The 17,874-nt window shown below is 36.1% G+C and overlaps 1 protein-coding gene across 3 annotated transcripts in view; it reads left to right on the plus strand.

Annotated features, from left to right (window-relative positions):
- LOC149784383 (uncharacterized) overlaps nucleotides 1–17,874 on the plus strand; it is a 108,263-nt gene that overhangs the window by 60,364 nt on the left and 30,025 nt on the right. For all 3 annotated transcript variants that reach the window (XM_089932445.1, XM_089932444.1, XM_089932446.1), the window contains exons 2-10: nucleotides 2,408–2,798; nucleotides 5,656–5,697; nucleotides 9,894–10,003; nucleotides 11,926–11,993; nucleotides 12,757–12,923; nucleotides 14,351–14,506; nucleotides 14,932–15,108; nucleotides 15,528–15,764; nucleotides 16,322–16,411. In XM_089932445.1, coding sequence (XP_089788571.1) covers nucleotides 2,408–2,798; nucleotides 5,656–5,697; nucleotides 9,894–10,003; nucleotides 11,926–11,993; nucleotides 12,757–12,923; nucleotides 14,351–14,506; nucleotides 14,932–15,108; nucleotides 15,528–15,764; nucleotides 16,322–16,411 — 1,438 coding nt within the window. The remainder of the gene's footprint in view (nucleotides 1–2,407; nucleotides 2,799–5,655; nucleotides 5,698–9,893; nucleotides 10,004–11,925; nucleotides 11,994–12,756; nucleotides 12,924–14,350; nucleotides 14,507–14,931; nucleotides 15,109–15,527; nucleotides 15,765–16,321; nucleotides 16,412–17,874) is intronic.

Here is a 17,874-nt window from a genome sequence, read left to right on the forward strand (position 1 = left end):
GTGGTGAGTCGGACACGCTAATCACTGAGCCACTGCACCTCCCGAAAGAATGACTCCACAATGTACATTGCCGTGTACCTAGATTTCGTTTTTTTCTCGACATTTTCTGCCACTTCGACATAACCTTTATCCTTGCCGTAATCTTGTAAATTGGTCCGATGTCAGACACGAATCTGGGCTGCATTATTGGGCGTGCTTTGGTCAGGAGCACATCTTACTTTAGTCATTTACTGGCTATTTTGGTGAACTTGTATGTATTTTTGTGACATTACAGAATTGGAAACTGGTTTAATAGACGTGAGCACGTTTCATCAAAATCTGTCCGGTAATTCAACCTTTGCGTTGACATCTGGGTACGAAACAAACTCAAATGAGCTCTTAAAAACGTCATTAACAGGCACAAAATTTGCTCACAAAGATGTTAGAGATCATGTGACTTTAACTAATGAAGCAAATTTTGCTATAATTTACTGAAAGATGTAGCATCTAGAATGGATACACGCTTTGATGATAAGATGTACAAACAGATTGTTTATGCCCAGGTATAGCTCATTATTGGATTGGTTTAAGATCCTGTCAATACAGATATTTTTTATCAAGTTTGAGCGAAGTAGTTTTCAAAATCAATCTCCTAGGGGTTGTAAAGTTCAACCCGTCACCTAGGAGTTAACAAATTAAATCCGATGACAGGGTACAGTTGAAAGTGCTTTTCGGTTTAGGCTCACATGTGAACTTTTTTGTCCCAACTTTTTTGATAGAAGGTTCCTTACCAGGTTACATCAAAATATTTGTCACTTGTCACCAAACTCCTGAACATCTGTAAACACTCAACCTCAAGACATAAAATCTATTTAGTTTGAAATAAATAAATTCCCCAATTAAATTTTAAAACATTCTTTTACTAAATAAATGTCAACTTTCAAATCTCTAACATGCAGCTCAGTTTACGCTCGAATGTTTTAAAACTGGGTCTCAGCGAGCACTCAAGTTAAGGGAGTCGCAATACAGGCTTCGGTGTACCTGGCAGAATTCTCGTGCCACAAACATTTTGGTCAAATAGTTCGGACTAAGCGCATACATTATAACATTACAGAATGTCAAAGCCATATTATCTATTTGTTTGATCGTGTGCACAGAACTGTGTAGAAGCGGGAATCCGCTCGTTGAGACGAATGCGTCAAAACCCAGATTCCAAATGTCTCAGCAATATGCGTGAATATGGATCAAAGTTGATCCTGGCCATGACAGTGTTAAACGGAGGCACTATAATAAGTTTTATAAGTACAAAATACAGCGTACGGTCTGGTAGCGAATATACAATGACGAACAGATGGCGAGTGACCAATGATTTTCGCCTGACAGGAAGGGTTATACCAATAAAAAAAAACAAGACTGACGAAATGCACCCCCCCCCAACTACTACTACTACTATTAATAATAATAATAAGAAGAAGAAGAAGAAGAAGAATTACAGATGCAGCAGTAATAACGCAGAACCCAAGTCACGAAGGAAAAATGAGATGCGTTATAGCGAACTATTTATAGATTACACTACGCCATCCTGCTGTGGACATTTTTGTACATATCGTACACACTAACGGTTGGAGGCAACATACACTTATATGTGATAGGCTCTCAGTTGAGAGATGTGTTGTATATGTGAAAGGCTATCACTTGAAAGACATACCGTGTACGCCAAAATCTATTACTTGAGAGATAGTCTGTATATACAAAGACTATCACTTGAGAGATAGGTTGTGTATACAAAGGCTATCACTTGAGAGATAGGTTGTATATACAAAGACTATCACTTGAGAGATAGGTTGTGTACACAAAGACTATCACTTGAGAGATAGGTTGTATATACAAAGACCAGCACTTGAGAGATAGGTTGTGTATACAAAGGCTATCACTTGAGAGATAGGTTGTATATACAAAAGCTATTACTTGAGAGATAGGTTGTATGTACAAAAGCTATTACTTGAGAGATAGGTTGTATATACAAAGGCTATCACTTGAGAGACATGTTGTATGTGCGAAAAATTATCACTTGAGAGACTTGTATTGCATGAAAGAGCTCTGTTGATATAATTGGGTCCGAATTCGAATCATATTTGGGTAAAAGTCGTATCAGGTTTGGGCCCATGGTCGTATCATAAGTGTATCAATACAGATGTCGGAATACTTTTTTTTAAAGGGAATGTTCTGCATTAATGCCTCATTCCACTCCCCTTCTATTTATTAGAAAAATTTTATTGAAATACTATGCTTACCAATGATAAATATTCAACTTCGATAGAAATACACGTTTGGAAATGTCTCACTTTTTATTACATGTAATGTGCCATATTTTCAACATTTCTTTCCTAGACTTACTGTAAACTACATCATCTTCCTTTATTTCCAGACGGGGAAATTCACTGTAACGCCCCCTACGTCACCAATAAATAATGGATTCTTCGGAGACAACATCAAGTCTTCACCTTCGTCTAAGTCTACTTCACGTGACGGAAAAGACTTTGATGGACATTTTCGTTTTTTGGAGGAAGTTCAGACAGGGCATCCTGAAGTGTTCATGATTTCAGACGGAAATAATCTTCCAAAGTCCCCTAAATCATATGTTAATACAAACCATTCACCAGAAGAAAAATACAAGTACGATGAGCCAAACTCGTCAGAGAAGTCTAATAAACCAAGGTCAAGAACAGTGTGTATTGTTGTCATAGTGATAATCTTAATTCTAGCACTGTTGGCAGGTATAGCTATCATACTGGCGTTTAAAGTTTTCAACACTGGAGGTGAGCCCATATTGAACTATTATTACTTATTACTTATTATTATTATTATTATTATAATTATTATTATTGATGGTGGTGGTTATATAACGAAGTGGTTAGTGATTTACATAAACAAAACGTAAGTTAGCTATAATATATGTAGCTGTGGTCAGTTATAGCGAGGACGAGTGAGAACTATCGAGACAGTGCAAATCTTCTTCCTAAAACTATTATTAATCATCGTACCATAGCATTTTCTTTACTTTACACCTGATCGTTAGTTAACCGTAAGAGAGCGTTTTTTAAACTTTAGATCTGATTTTTAAATATTCACACCAGAGCCTCTTTTTTGCTTTAGTCCTCATCGTTAATTAACCACTCTAGAGCCTCTCTCTTTACTTTAGACCTCATCGTTAACTAACCACGCCAGAGCCTCTCTTTTTACTCTCGACTTCATCGTTAATTAACCACACCAGAGCCTCTCTTTTTACTCTCAACTTCATCGTTAATTAACCACACCAGAGCCTCTCTTTTTACTCTCAGCTTCATCGTTAATTAACCACACCAGAGCCTCTCTTTTTACTCTCGATTTCCTCGTTAATTAACCGCACCAGAGCCACTTTTTGCTTTAGTCCTCGTTGTTAATTAAGCACACCAGAGCCTCCCTTTTTACTTTAGACCTCATCATTAACTAACTACACCAGTGCCTCGTTTCTACTGTAGACCTCGTCATTACTGCGGGCAGTTTTATTTTGCGCCAAAATGTAAAACATTTACTGGTCAGTGCGTGTCACGATGTGTCTTTTGTTGGTTTGGTCTCACTAGAGCGCATCCCATTTGAGCGCCGCTCAGTGAGGCGCTGAAGAAAAGAAATTCTCATTAGGGCTAATCCCATTAGGGCGCGAACAAATCTCACTAGAGCGCATTCCCAATAGGGCGCGGAGACAAAAATAAGTTCAACAAGATTGAATTGGCGTCACGTTTGATGTTATATATATATATATATATATATATATATATATATATATATATATATATATATATATATATATATATATATATATATTATAATATGTACAAAAACGGCGGTCTCGTCACTATTAGAAAATAATTAGACAGAAACCAGAGAACCATCAATGCACATAATTTTATTCAACCATTATACCTTACACCGGTTTATTCTTTTTTTTGTACGCAAATGAACAAGTAGATAAAAAATTTAATGTAAATTAAAATATAAAAGTGGTCATTCCTAGCACAAACACGATATTACATGAATAAAACAATATAGATACATAAATAACACAAACACAATACTGTAATAGATTGATCCTTGGTCAAGATCACTATAATTTAGAGACCATGTTATAGAAACCAGTCGCAAGGCCTAGTGTCTGAAGAAGGAAGTATATGTCATACAGAAATATACCTGGAAGGAAAACTAAGAAACCAGCTCCAGGGACAGTATACACATCGTAAAATAATAAATTGCAAAGATCAATGATCAACCCCCCGAACGAGAATAATAAATACTCTGTTTCTTCAAAATTCTTTTGATTAGTTCGCGCTGTAGTGATACTAGTTCTTCGCGCTCTAATGGGATGCGCCCTAATAAGATTAGCTCTAGTAGGACAAAACTATTTTTTGCTCTCTAGTGGGATAAGCTCTAATGGTTTGCGCTCTAATGAGACGTTACCGTTTTGGTGTTCTTTTTTATTCCAAGGTGAGAACAAGATAGTACTTTAGGTCCAAAACACACTATACGGAAACACTTTTTTAAATTTTCGTTACCCAGCATTGCGATATATATATATATATATATATATATATATATATATATATATATATATATATATATATAATGTGTTTGTGTGTATTTTATCCGTGTGTCTATGATAAAACGTGATAAAAAGGATCAAAGTATATATTTGTAATTTAACTTTTTTATCTCAATCCTTCCACTGCGTGCGCAAATATATATAAAGAAATACGTGTCAAATCATTCGGCTTTCTTACTTCAGATAATTCACCTCCAAGTTATGACACTTGAATTAGAAATAAAGCCACCTTGAAAAGAAGGCATTTCAATATAACCTATTATCCGAGGGCATGATAGTAAAATCAGTTTTAGAGTTTATTTTAAAACTATTTTAAAGCTATTCCTGCTGCGTTGCGGGAAATATATTTATTTCTCTGCATACCGATGTTTGGTCTTTCATACGGGACTAAAGCCGGCTAGTTTGCGTCATAATTAAAAGAGGCCAAGATGTATGAATAATGTATGAACACGGTCACAAGGAACAAAATTCTAGCCCAATTACTTGTTCCTACATGCTTCAACTACTCGGCGCTAAAATTACGTGAGTGACTATGTATTAGGGATGTCGATATATTGTAATACATGTACGTAATATTGCACTATCTGTATAGCTCGAATTTTACCAATTACTTGCACATCAATGCGTGTTAAATGTTCTGCTTCGCTACACAGTTTCTCTGTCCATGGGGGTCCAGATAAGATCCAAGTTCTACGTTCCTTCGAGATAGTCGTCAATCAGAATTGGGAAAATGTACTTCAGGTTCACCTTAGTTAGACTTCAGTAGGTGGGAGTCTGAATGTCTCCCCTTCCCGGACGGAATCTTTTTGGAAAAATAAAGAAGTACTTTGTGTAGGCAAAATCTGTTACAAAGATCAAACGAATAGTGAACTCCTCCACCGATCCTTTTCCTCAACTGAGCAAACGCTATTAAATGTGTGTGTGTGTGTGTGTGTGTGTGTGTAATCCGCTAGAGTTTTCCCATTCATTGTAGTTTCCATATTTAAGTCATATGATTGTTATCTTGGGATTCCTTGAATAACTGAGTAGTTTATTTACAGAGGAAGCTAAAACTGGGACGACGGAACCCATAAGACAAGCAGGTAAAATAATTTGCTTCTATTTATAGAACAAAAAATCATAATGTTGGCTTTTCAACATAAACGTTATCTGGAACATCACACTTTTTGTGCTCTGACAGAAATGGTTTGATCATGATTTATATATAGAGAATGTCGGCTAAAGGGTTAATGGGTTCTTCCTCTCTATTTTGTTATCCAGGCCTTTTAGAAACATTATTTTCCCCTGGCGGTACATCAATAGGTGGTATGGTTCTTGTTTTTAAATAAACTTAATGTTTCTCTGTTTCTCAGTACATCGGTAGATCTTAATTAGGAACTTTCCTTTAATAATTAAAAGTGGGCATCTGATTTCAGTTAAACCATGGGGGCAAGGTTAGAGATTTTGCATATCTGCTTAGATATGGTTACGTTTGTATAACGCTTAACTCCATATGACAGTTTATACAGTTGGGTATTTTAAGCGATATCTCATCCGGCTGAGGTGACAAACTGTCCTTGAAGCCATCGTCATTTCTATAGAACAGGGGTGAACAACCTTTTTCGGCCAAGGGCGAGATTGCATTTTCTAAGACTACTTGAGAGCAGCAAACACTAATTTCTTTAATATAATTACTGTTCATGGGCCAGATTTCTGTGTTGTTTTAATCTGCCCTAAAAGTTAAAGTCAAGAACATGGAATTTGAAAAGGATCTTGCAACAAAAGTGCCAGACGAGATTCTTTGACTGTATCAAACACAATCTAATGTTTTCCAGTCATAAAATCTTTATTTCGACAACATTTATATTTCCAGGTGTCAAGAAGCAGTCCAATACAAATATATATATATATATATATATATATATATATATATATATATATATATATATATATATATATATACGTTTTGCATTTCTGTGTGACGAAAATTTCGTCATTTTATAGAATATTTTAAACAAATTGTTCCACAAGTTGAAACGACGAAAAAACAAACGGAAAATAAAATGCTCAGAGGGTATTTTGTTTGTGACACGTAACGGTAAGAGAACTTGATGATTTTTGAATTAAAGTCGTGGGCAGCCATTCGACTATAAAATAACACAATACTTCTTCTAACTGTATCAGTAAGGGCTATAACACGACCTGATTGGTCCAGATTATAACATGGCTTGATTGGTCAGGCTATACCATGACTTGACTGGTCGGACTATAAATAGACTTGACTGGTCGGACTATACTAGACTTGATTGGTCCTGCTACAGCACGATTTGATTAGTCCGGCTATAACGTGACTTGATTAGTCAGGTTATAACATGACTTGATTGATCATCATGGTATGATATGACTTGATTGGTCAGGCTTATAGCATGACTTGATTGGTCAGGATATGACATGACGTGATTGGCCCGGCTAAAACATGACTTGGCTGGTCCGGTTAAAACATGACTTAGTAGGTCTTTTTATGAATGTAGAATTCTGAGACATATTTAGCAGTAAATGTATTATTCTGAAGTAAATATTTATTATAACGTCTAGTTTTGTCGAGAATCGCGAGGGAGACTTGTAGGTAGGGAGAAACACCCGGAGTCATGATATGAAATCCTCCGCTCCAAACCCATCTGGGTTTTTTGTCCTAGTTTGTTTTCGGATAATAGAGTCATTCCTAATGAGCGGGGTTTCCGTTTACCCTTAAAATATCACGTGTTAATGTTACCTTAAAACTACTTGAACTGAAAAGAGGTCGTTGTGGTATGCCAAGCTCCGGTTATGAATTCTCATCCTGGGTCTTTCAGTATTCTTACATTGAAATGTGTTTTGATGGTACCAATGAATATATGAAGTAAAGACTACGTAAGCAGTCATGTATGCAGTAACTAGTTTGTGAATGAGGAAAATTCTAATTAAAATGGCATGGTACCCGACTGTCAGATGGGTAAGTTATAGTTCAATTAAATTTGTGACAAGTCACGCACACACCCCCCCCCCCCACACACACAGAGGCACACACCGAAACATCTGTAGTAATAGACCTTCTATACTATTTCATAGTTTCCCAAAATATTCAGTCGAATCATGTACCTATAGTTTAAGCTCCCATGAAAGATTTAAAATCAAGTCCGATTTCACATATTTATTTGTTTCACTTGTCTTCAGTTGTATTGAACTAAAACTTTCCAACTGATAGTAGGTACGAAAATGAACTTATCAATCATAAAACTAATGTTATTTGAAAGAAAAAAATAAAAGGATGACCCGGGGTTGGTCAAGTGACAGACGCAGTATTACTAATTGTTTCTATCCATTGGTATACACTGTTAAAAGTTTATAAATGTAACCCCCCATCCCAAATCTCATATAATTTTTTGTTTATGGGAAGGCAATGTAATTTTTTCTATTAATACAACGCGCTACTCTGCACCCAAAGTAGGGAAAATTCTCTTTCTTTGACTATTTTAAATGAGACCACTTCATTATTGTGACCGCGCCGAGCAAGCACTTCGGTCGATGTAAAGCAACATATTGTTTGCATAACTGACACGTTCGACCTTATAACCTTCAATCTATACTGTCAGTATAAAATCTACTATTAAATGTTAGCGATATACACAATTATGACACAGCTCCCTCACGATATTATATAATATTTTGTACGTCATTTTGATTTTGTTTAATTCTGGGGCAAAAGAAGTTAGCCATCTTAAACAGAAGAGAGTTATCGGATTAAGTAAAAATACGTAAAGTACTCAGAAACTTCAAACTGATTTTATGATAAATGTCTTCATCATTTTGACAAATCATTGACGTGCAAATTTAGTGCCGGACCCAGAAATATTTGATGGTGGTGGTGGTGATGAGACGTAAACAAGCTGACGAGTGGTCTGTGTGCCTAATCGCATTAGAGGTCCGTTTGTTCATGGGTTTAAGTGTTTTCAGAACATAATTTCAACCATCTACCTGGGAAATAAATCTTACTTACTCTAGGAAACGTTCCGATACCCATCCCCACCGATCTGCCTCTGGAAACATGATTAATTATATCACATACGGGTAACTGAATATTCCTGTTTTTTTAAGTTTCCGGCAGACGATAAATAATTCAGTCATATCTTCTTACCTTCCCGTCTGGACGCAAGAGGTGCAGGCATGTAAACATTTATCACAGATATTTCCAGTGACATTTGAGTAATCCTAGCATCATTATTTCAATGACAGAATGTATATCTCTTTGAAAAACGGGACTTTGATGATGTTTTAATAATATTACTGGGAACAAAAAAAATCGTTTTCTATAATTATCTATAAATTAAGTTGACGTGAAGTTAAATCTAGTAATCTATACATGCGACAGAAAATTGATTTTGAATTCGTGCCAAGAATGTTAGTGTTTAGTACATTCCTTGAATCCTGATTGGATTTAATGTTCTATGGATGTATTTACCGTTCCGTAATTCACTGAACCCTGGCTGGATTTGGTGTTCCGTACATTGCTTGAACCCTCACTGGATTTACTGACAGACTAGCTCAATGTATAAAATGAATGAACACTGAGTAAAAGAAATAAAGGTTGTCCAGGAAAGTTACAAACTTGCTCTGTGTTAACTCTACCATGAAATCAGATATATTATGAAGTATCAACCATTTTAAAGCAAACAAAACGACATAAAACTGACAAAAATTATATACAGCTTTTGACCGTAAACACTTGGAGTAAAGCTCGGAAGCGAGGGACTGTACGTAAAGGCAAGCATTTGCCAAATGCGTGTATTAATTAGTAATTGAAACCAGTTGTTCGGGAAAACACGTGAGTCGCCCACTTGTTCTTCACTATTTTCACGTATTTTGAAGCCAGATGTTTCTATAGGCTTGATTCTTGAAACCTCTTAATACCTACCGAGTTGTGGTAATAGGAGTTGTTGTTTGGCAGCTGTATTAAGCGTGTAGCCGTTTCCTGTGGATATCGGTGCCAGAAGCCAACCAGGGGGCCGTCATGATAAATAAAGTGCGGTGTGGCCGCTACGTTCTTAGAATTTCACAAATATGTTATGAGCGGATTTTACAAGACACTATACAGCAGGCTGTGTTAATTAACATCAAGAAAATGCATCCCGGATACGTGGAGTACAGTAATGATTTCCTATGTAGATGCTGTTCTGACATTGAGAATGTAACTCTGCAACATGAATCGTACTTATGATGCAAGCTGCAAGTCTTTTTATTTACTGCTGTTTCTATCTGCCAGAGTATCTTGTTCTAGACGGGAGACTTAGCCTCAGGGATCAGTGGAGGAATGACCTCAGCAACTCTTCGTCAGCTGTATATACAGAGTTTGTTTTTAATTTTACGATCGAGGTAAGTTCGCACTTGTGTTTTCTTGTATCAGTTTGTATTTAAACATATTATTTGAAAGTTTAATGGGTAGTTTATTTCTTATCAAAAAGGGTCAGCCATGAACTAAAAATGTGTCTATCTTTGACAATGTTGATTACAATTATTACGAATATTGAATAGGGTGGCATTGCTCGTGCAGTACACGTAGCACTTAGAATTGCAAATTATCAGATCTGAGCTTTCGAATCTGCTACGGCTGAAGTGTTAAGTCTGCTCTAATCGAGTCGAGAGGTCAAAAGGTTGTTGATGCTGCCTTCGTGAGTTTAACGCCATATTCAGCACATTGTTGTCTATACGTGACGTCCACTTTATCTGGTGGAGAAAGATTCCGGGAAATCTTCGAGTAGGACCACCGACCCACGGTAAGCTACTGGTAAGCTTTCTTACATACCCACATACCCAGGCGGACAGAGGTGAGATCGCAGGCGAGCTCCTGAGATCATTGGGCCACTAACGTACATGTCAAAGAACTAATCTACGCTATTTCATTATGTTAATATACCTATTATGACGACAAAAATATGGCTCATTTATGAAAAAGCTTTAAACAACACGTGAAACTAAAACCATTTGTATCAATTTCAAGGTTTCTACTATTGTTGCTGTGAAATTAAAAGATGAAATAATTGTTCGAGTTTCAGTATTTATAGCTTGTTCACATTTGATTTCGTAGTTTGTATTAGTCCTACAACGTAAGACACATCACCCGATATTTTTATTCGGATGGTGGGGTGGTGATGGATTTTACGGTCTAAATAACGGCGCTGTGTAGCGTGTTTTGATGTCGGCTAACAGTAGAACCAAAGTCACATTTTTAGAAATATCACACACAACTGGCAACCAATAGTGACGCTTTCGCACAAAGTAAAGTTATAATATTTTTGTCAGACGTTACTTACCCTGATGTATTTTGTCTAATGAATTAAAATTCTGACAAAAGAAAAGGACATGATTTCAAATTTCGTTGGCCTACATTTCATTTGGCTGGAAAGCGACGAAAACCGGGAATGCCGAAATCAGGTTAAGTTAAAATATTATTCTTTAACGAAACGAATAAGAATATATTATGCCCATTGGAACTGTAAAGCAACGTTTCGTTTCGTTTAAGAAATATATCCACCACATGATCCTACTTAAACAGGCTTCGGCATACCTCGACTACCGTCGCATTGCATCAAATTCAAATGTATGTCAACGGAGCATGAAAATGCGTCAATTTACTAGTGTCATGTTTTCATTCCGCCTGGATAAAGACAACGCAGTAAATATATTAAATATGCTGCCAATTGTGAGATATTCCTGAAACGTTGACTACTCGTTCCGATGTCAACGACATCGGAACACGCTATACAAGGCCGTTATTTGGATAGTACGATACATCACTAAAACAAAACCAACAATGTTCTATGTCTTACATTGTAGGACTAAGAATTGATACGTTTTACATGCTTGTTAATTATATTGCAGACCACGTATTCTTAAATGTGTTTAACCTGTATTATCCACACATTTTATTTGGTTCAATATTTTATTGTGCAGGTTACGAATGTTTTCGGGGCCCCGAGTGGCCGAGTGGTCTAAAGCGCTCTCCGTTACGAATCACTGCCATCTCACCTCTGTCTGCATGGGTTCGAGTCTTGGATTCGGCCAATGTGGATATGTGAGAAAGCTTGCCAGTAGCTTCTCGAGGGTCGGTGGTTCTTTCCGGGGATTTCCCGGGTTCTTCCTCCACCATTAATACTGGCCGCCATGTATAGCCTATCGTGTGCTGAAAAATGGCGTTTAACCCTACAACAACAACAACAACAACAACGAATGTTTTCTGTATGAAAAAAGACTGGTTTCATCGTCTGAGTTACATTTATGGTGTTTTTCTTTTCAAGATGGACGAATTAATGAGGAATACATCCGTATCGGATTATTACAACAAAACTACGGTTCTTGATTTAAGGTGGGTACATACGTATCAGCGGATACAGTTGTATTAGCGAGTACACACGTATCAATGAGTAAATACGTATCAGTAGGTACATTTTTATCAGTTAGTACATGCTTATCATTGTTATTAATTGAAAATTACTGTGACACTCACAGGTAAGAACATACAATTTCTTTGATTTTACATGAATTAGTAAACCATAATAATGTTTGGTGATTATTGGTGATTTAGTAAGCCATAACAATGTGTGTTGTCTATTCGTAATTTAGTAAGCTATACAAATGTTTGTTGATTATTCTTCATCTAATAAACGATACAAATTTAGTTAATAGGTGTCTCTTCGTTATGTAAGCCAATATATATATAATTATTTCGTTAACTTTTTCTGAATTCATTCAGAAATTCACTCAGTATTTGAACACACTCAGTCTTCTCTTGCTACGCCTAATTAGCCACACGCTGATTCATTAAAAAATCTTTTCATATGGCTTAAACATTTTTCTTCAAAATACTCAAACGAGGCTAGTATTTTTACATGGTAATTCTGTTTTAGTATTTTTACATGGTAATTCTGTTGTAGTATTTTTACATGGTAATTCTGTTCATCTCCTCTCTAGGCAGCGTAATGTTTCTGCGTTATTTTTTGTTGTAAGAATGATATTATACTTGTAAGGTCAACTTTTGGCAAGTCATTTTAAACGTTGACATAGATCTTTTAAAATTCTATTGATAATAATAAAATATCTACCATTTTGTATCCCCCTTTTATTTGCAGTCCAGGAAGCATAAACGTTCATTTCAATATGACATTTAATCCCGCCTATGTTCGACTGAATGATAATGTTCAAGAGTTTTCCATAAAAGTTGAAGACTCGTTAAAAGAGAAGGCCAGAAAACGCGACACCAGTCTTGACATAGAAGTAGATACAGTGCATATGATAGGTACGTAGAAAATATGCTGTGCAGTAAATTGCATTATTTATTACAACTTACCTGGCCCATCTGACGTTCGACACGTACGTTTAATCAGCATTTATGTACTCGCACGCCCAGACTCGAACTATTTAGGTGTTGTCACTGACGTCATTGCATCGATATTTTCACTGAAACGAATGGAATTGTTATAAATCCGTATTTGTTTTGAATTCCACATGTGCAACAAATACAAAGCAACATTTCTGCTTGTCTTGGCTTAATGGCTTTGACTTATTATTATTCATCTTAACAAAATCGTTCATTACGCCGACCTGGAACAAAACACATATACTTTTATATAAGTTACATTATATGAAATTATATTACTAAATGAAACCGAATTTCAAAATAGTCAGAATATATTTAATATCCAAAGAATCCAAAATTTAATACTTTTAATGTTATAATTCCAATTTTTTATAAATAGACTGCGTTTTCTACGCTTTGAATGGATGTAAACAGTCACGTGATACTGATCTGGAATTTTTTACACTTCGATAAATTCTGCGGACTACTTATGGTTCCCTATTACCAGATCATTTGATGTTAAGTTTTATCTATAGCAACGCCTTACACCCTAATAATAATAACAACAAGCGGCCACCCACCCACTCCTGTCATTTCCTATAAAAAATGATAAGCTACAGCCAAAATCGACCATTAGAAGTTAAAACAACGTAATTGCACAGACCTTCCTGCACTACAACACTGACCCATTTTGCCGAAGAAGGCATATGGCAGGCTTTAGAAGCAAATCTTCGGAAATTATTGCATTTTACCTCGACAACATGTTACATCAGCGGTTATTAAAGGTCAAGGTCATATGTCAACCAAGGGATGTTACTAAAAATGGACACGATTTTGCTTTTGAAAGTTCGAAATGCGTAGAAAGTAACAGCGACGTTGCTATAACAACACGTGCCATACGCAAACGTAATTTTAAAAAAAAGAAGAAATATTCCTAGTTTAACCGCAACAATCATTTTTTTATATATTAAAATATTGATCATAACAGTGTATCACTGGCATGACCCGCAATGACATTCTACCCCGTATCACTGTATAAAAGAATCTAGGAAACTAGGCTAGCGCAGATAGGGCTATGTATTCTACCGCAGTTAAGAGGCTAATGAAAAAAAAAACGTCGATGTTTTGTTGGTTAAATCTGCTGTTCTGATGTTAGAAAGAAAGTAAACTGGAATTATAAAGATTAAATTATCATGGTTGGGTATTTATCGATGTGTAAATTTTACCTAATCACTCACAAAGTTTACATAAAGTCCTTCGGACTATATTTACTTTGTGAGTGATTAGGTAAAATTTACACATCGAGAAATACCCAACCGTGATCATTTAATCCTATAGTAATTTTAGTACATGATATTTCATTCCAGTTCCATCAAGTACTATAGCCACCACACCTCAACGTAATTCGACAGCTACTACTACTATTTCAACTGCAGCAACATCAACAAAATCCAGCACACCTACTGTTGTCACACGCATTGTGTCAGCAACTGGGACAAACAAAGTCACCACCACATATGCTAGTAAGAGCAGTATCTTTCATACCTAAAGTTCCTACATTGTTACCATAGCAACGATGTACCATTCATTTGTAGCAGTGTCTGCGATATAGTGTGGTTGGGATTTTTATTTGTTCAAAATTGACTTGACCTACAGCTTCGTTCTTGATAAGAGCAAAGTTGAAATAATTGATCTCTTATGACTTTTGAATACGTCCAGGCCTGATGACCTTGATTTATTCCCATATCTTAACAAACTCGTTCTTTCCGCCGATTTGGAACAAAATAAGCACATAGTTTTGTATCCGTAACATCATGTGAATTTATGGTACTGAATGCCACTGAATTTCAAAACGACTTTAATGCAAGGGTATGTTTAATTTTTTAAATAATCTAAGTCTAATTCATTTTTATATGTTGTGAATTTGTTGCACGATATGTCATTCCAGCCACTACAACTCAGCGTAATTCAACAGCTAGCGCTATGTCTGCAACAACATCCGCGCCAGATATTTTAACGACAAAAATAACGAAGACAACCGTGTCCACATCAACAAAATCCAGCACGCTCTCTGTATCGCGCAGTATGACGACAACTCCGACAACAAAAGTCACTTCGGCTGCCGGTAAGAGCTGTATCTGTCACACTCAAAAGTTCCTGCATTTTTATATTCTGACCAAAATATGGCGTAAGAGAGTAGTGATGAATGAGACGTATGAAGCTCGGGATTTTATACAAAAATTATTAAGCTCCTTTCTTGATTTAAATAAAAAGAGTAATGAATTCTTTTGTGGTACAGAGTATAACTTGCCAAGAAATTACCTGATTGAAAATGAGAAAATAGGAGCACAAACGTTGGAGCACAAACGTTGGTTTCATTTATTATTTCAGATTTGTATTCAAATAATACCTGGTAAGGTCAGGTAGTACTTTGTTATGTAGCTTCCAGTAATTTCATAATATGCAGTGTAATATGCAGTGTTGATATCTATTTGACAAATGCTTGATGTCATTAATAAACATTGCAACTTTCTTCTAAAACAGATCTTTGTGAAGTAACTTTGCTACAAGATTGTACCGACAAAGGGTTCAATTTTACCATGTTTCCAAATCTACTGGATGAGACGAGCCAGAGTCAGGCAAGCGAGACTTATGAAAAGTTTATGAAGAGCTCTGCTCACAGTCAGTGTTCTCCTGATGTTATGTACTTTATCTGTAGCGTACAGTTTCCTCTATGCCACGGAGGCGTCCAAAAGAAACCATGCAGGCGCCTCTGTCAAGGTAGCTGTTCATTTTCATTCTCTGTAAGGATTATTAATATTTTAAAACAAAATGGTTTGGGCATGTCTTTGAGCCCTGTCAGCAAGATTCATTGCCAGACACATTTATGACAGCACGAATAGCATATTTAAATAAATACAGAGCTACAGGAAGTAATTTTGCAACGGTTAATAAGTTGCAGTTTATACAATTGCAAGATTTATTACAACAAACTGAAGATAATAATGCATCACGAGAAAATAGCTTCATGTTTAAGATGTTCCGTCTGTTGTTTGTCAAGTGCTCCGTCATGTAATTTTTTAATTTTACTTTTTTTTATATATAAAAACTATTAAGACAGATACATCTTTCATTTCAATTTCATAGGGACTTTTTTTTATCAAGTTGATTGAGTGTGAAATATCTATGCACGGTTTGCCTCAGGGAAATGCAATTAATTACAATGATAATGGGATTCCCTCAGCTATCCTACTTTTCATTCATATAAAAGCAAATTTTAAAAAGTATTACTAAAATTCAAATCAGTTCTAAAAGGCTGAAAAATATTATAATTACAGATGTGGTAGACGCCTGCCCCGACCTCTCCTACGTCCCGTGTGACATCTTTCCAGAAAATGACTGTCTGACACCTAACGTAACAAGAGCAGGTACTGATTTGCTATTAACAGAATGATTAGTCATGTATACATTGCGAGACCTGACTTGGGTTCAGAATATAATTTTATGCTACATGGGCACCGTCTGATATCTCAAGTAAACAAGTTGTTTCGATAAGCATGCGACGAGCTTGGTCAGTTTGAGAGTTGTTTATACCGTGATATCGGACAGCATGTCGAGGATGACGTCACCTAACAACGGTAGTTCAACCGTTACGCCATATTAATATGCAATGTACAATTTAAGCAGATGTATAAACTAAAAATACAAGAACAGCATCAGAAACAACATAAGCAATCTAAAACATGTATTTTGCTCTAAAAGAATTGTTTAGGGTACATAAAACATTATCAGTAAAGTAACTTCATCGGAAAGGGGTGTATCACGCGCATCAAGTTTAATAGCGGAAGGACCTTCGATCATGCTCGGTCCTTCAGGTCTTGCGGGATCCGGTGTCCTTTCGCTGTCTAACTCAACGTGATACAAGCAACCAGATCGAACTGATGTACTGATAACCTTGGTATATGCATTCACCTGGCTTTTTATTTACTGCAAACCGTAACACTACTACGTCATTCAATTTTAGCGACTCCGTAACTTTGTAATGTTAGAGAAATAAAGTCTTTTTGAATCACCCGTCGGCAAAAATATACCTTGAAAGTGATATTTGCCTACATGCTTCGTTATGTCAACATATGCAACATAAGGTGTGTTAGTTTTATTCTAACTCATGGCATTATCAAATGATAGAATACAACGGAAGTCGATGCAAGCAATGATGCCTGAAGAAGTCTTGCGTATTATCCGTAACATCTTGTATGTAGAATATAGTCTTCAAAACCCGAACGAAATAAAAAAGAAAATTATTTGTATTTCTGCAAAATAAATAGTTTGAAGGCACTATATTGCCACTGGCACAGTGGACGTCATAAGAGACTGTGACGTCACAGTGTCTGTTTGTTTGCAATGGCCTTATGTACTAAGCAATTGAAACCTGTGATTACAGTATTTCCATGTAGAACGTAACAAACGTTTTACATACTACTCAGATATTTAGGATTATATAGATAAAATGGGAACTGATGCTGTAATTGTCCTTCCCAGATATAGCATGATTGATCTCCCCCCCCCCTCCAGTTATACTTCTAGCAATGACAAAATTAATCGTGTCAGAAATCGCCACAATCTTAAGTCCTCGATGGCCAAAGAAAGACACAGTGGCATTAAAAGCAAACAACTCAAAGTTGGGATGGTTCAATTTTTTTTAATGAAAATATTTTACTCGAACAACTTTCTTAGCTGTAGCATATCTAACACTATAGTGAACAAAAATCCGATTTCGTGATGAAATGAACCATCTGAAGAGTTTCCGTTACCTTCATATCATGTGTACATTTTATCTGATACCTTCACATCATGTGTACTTTTTATCCGATACCTTCATATCATGTGT

Source organism: Sinohyriopsis cumingii, chromosome 14 (genome assembly GCF_028554795.1).
Source record: "Sinohyriopsis cumingii isolate HCF-2022 chromosome 14, ASM2855479v2, whole genome shotgun sequence".
Lineage (NCBI taxonomy): Eukaryota > Metazoa > Mollusca > Bivalvia > Unionida > Unionidae > Sinohyriopsis > Sinohyriopsis cumingii.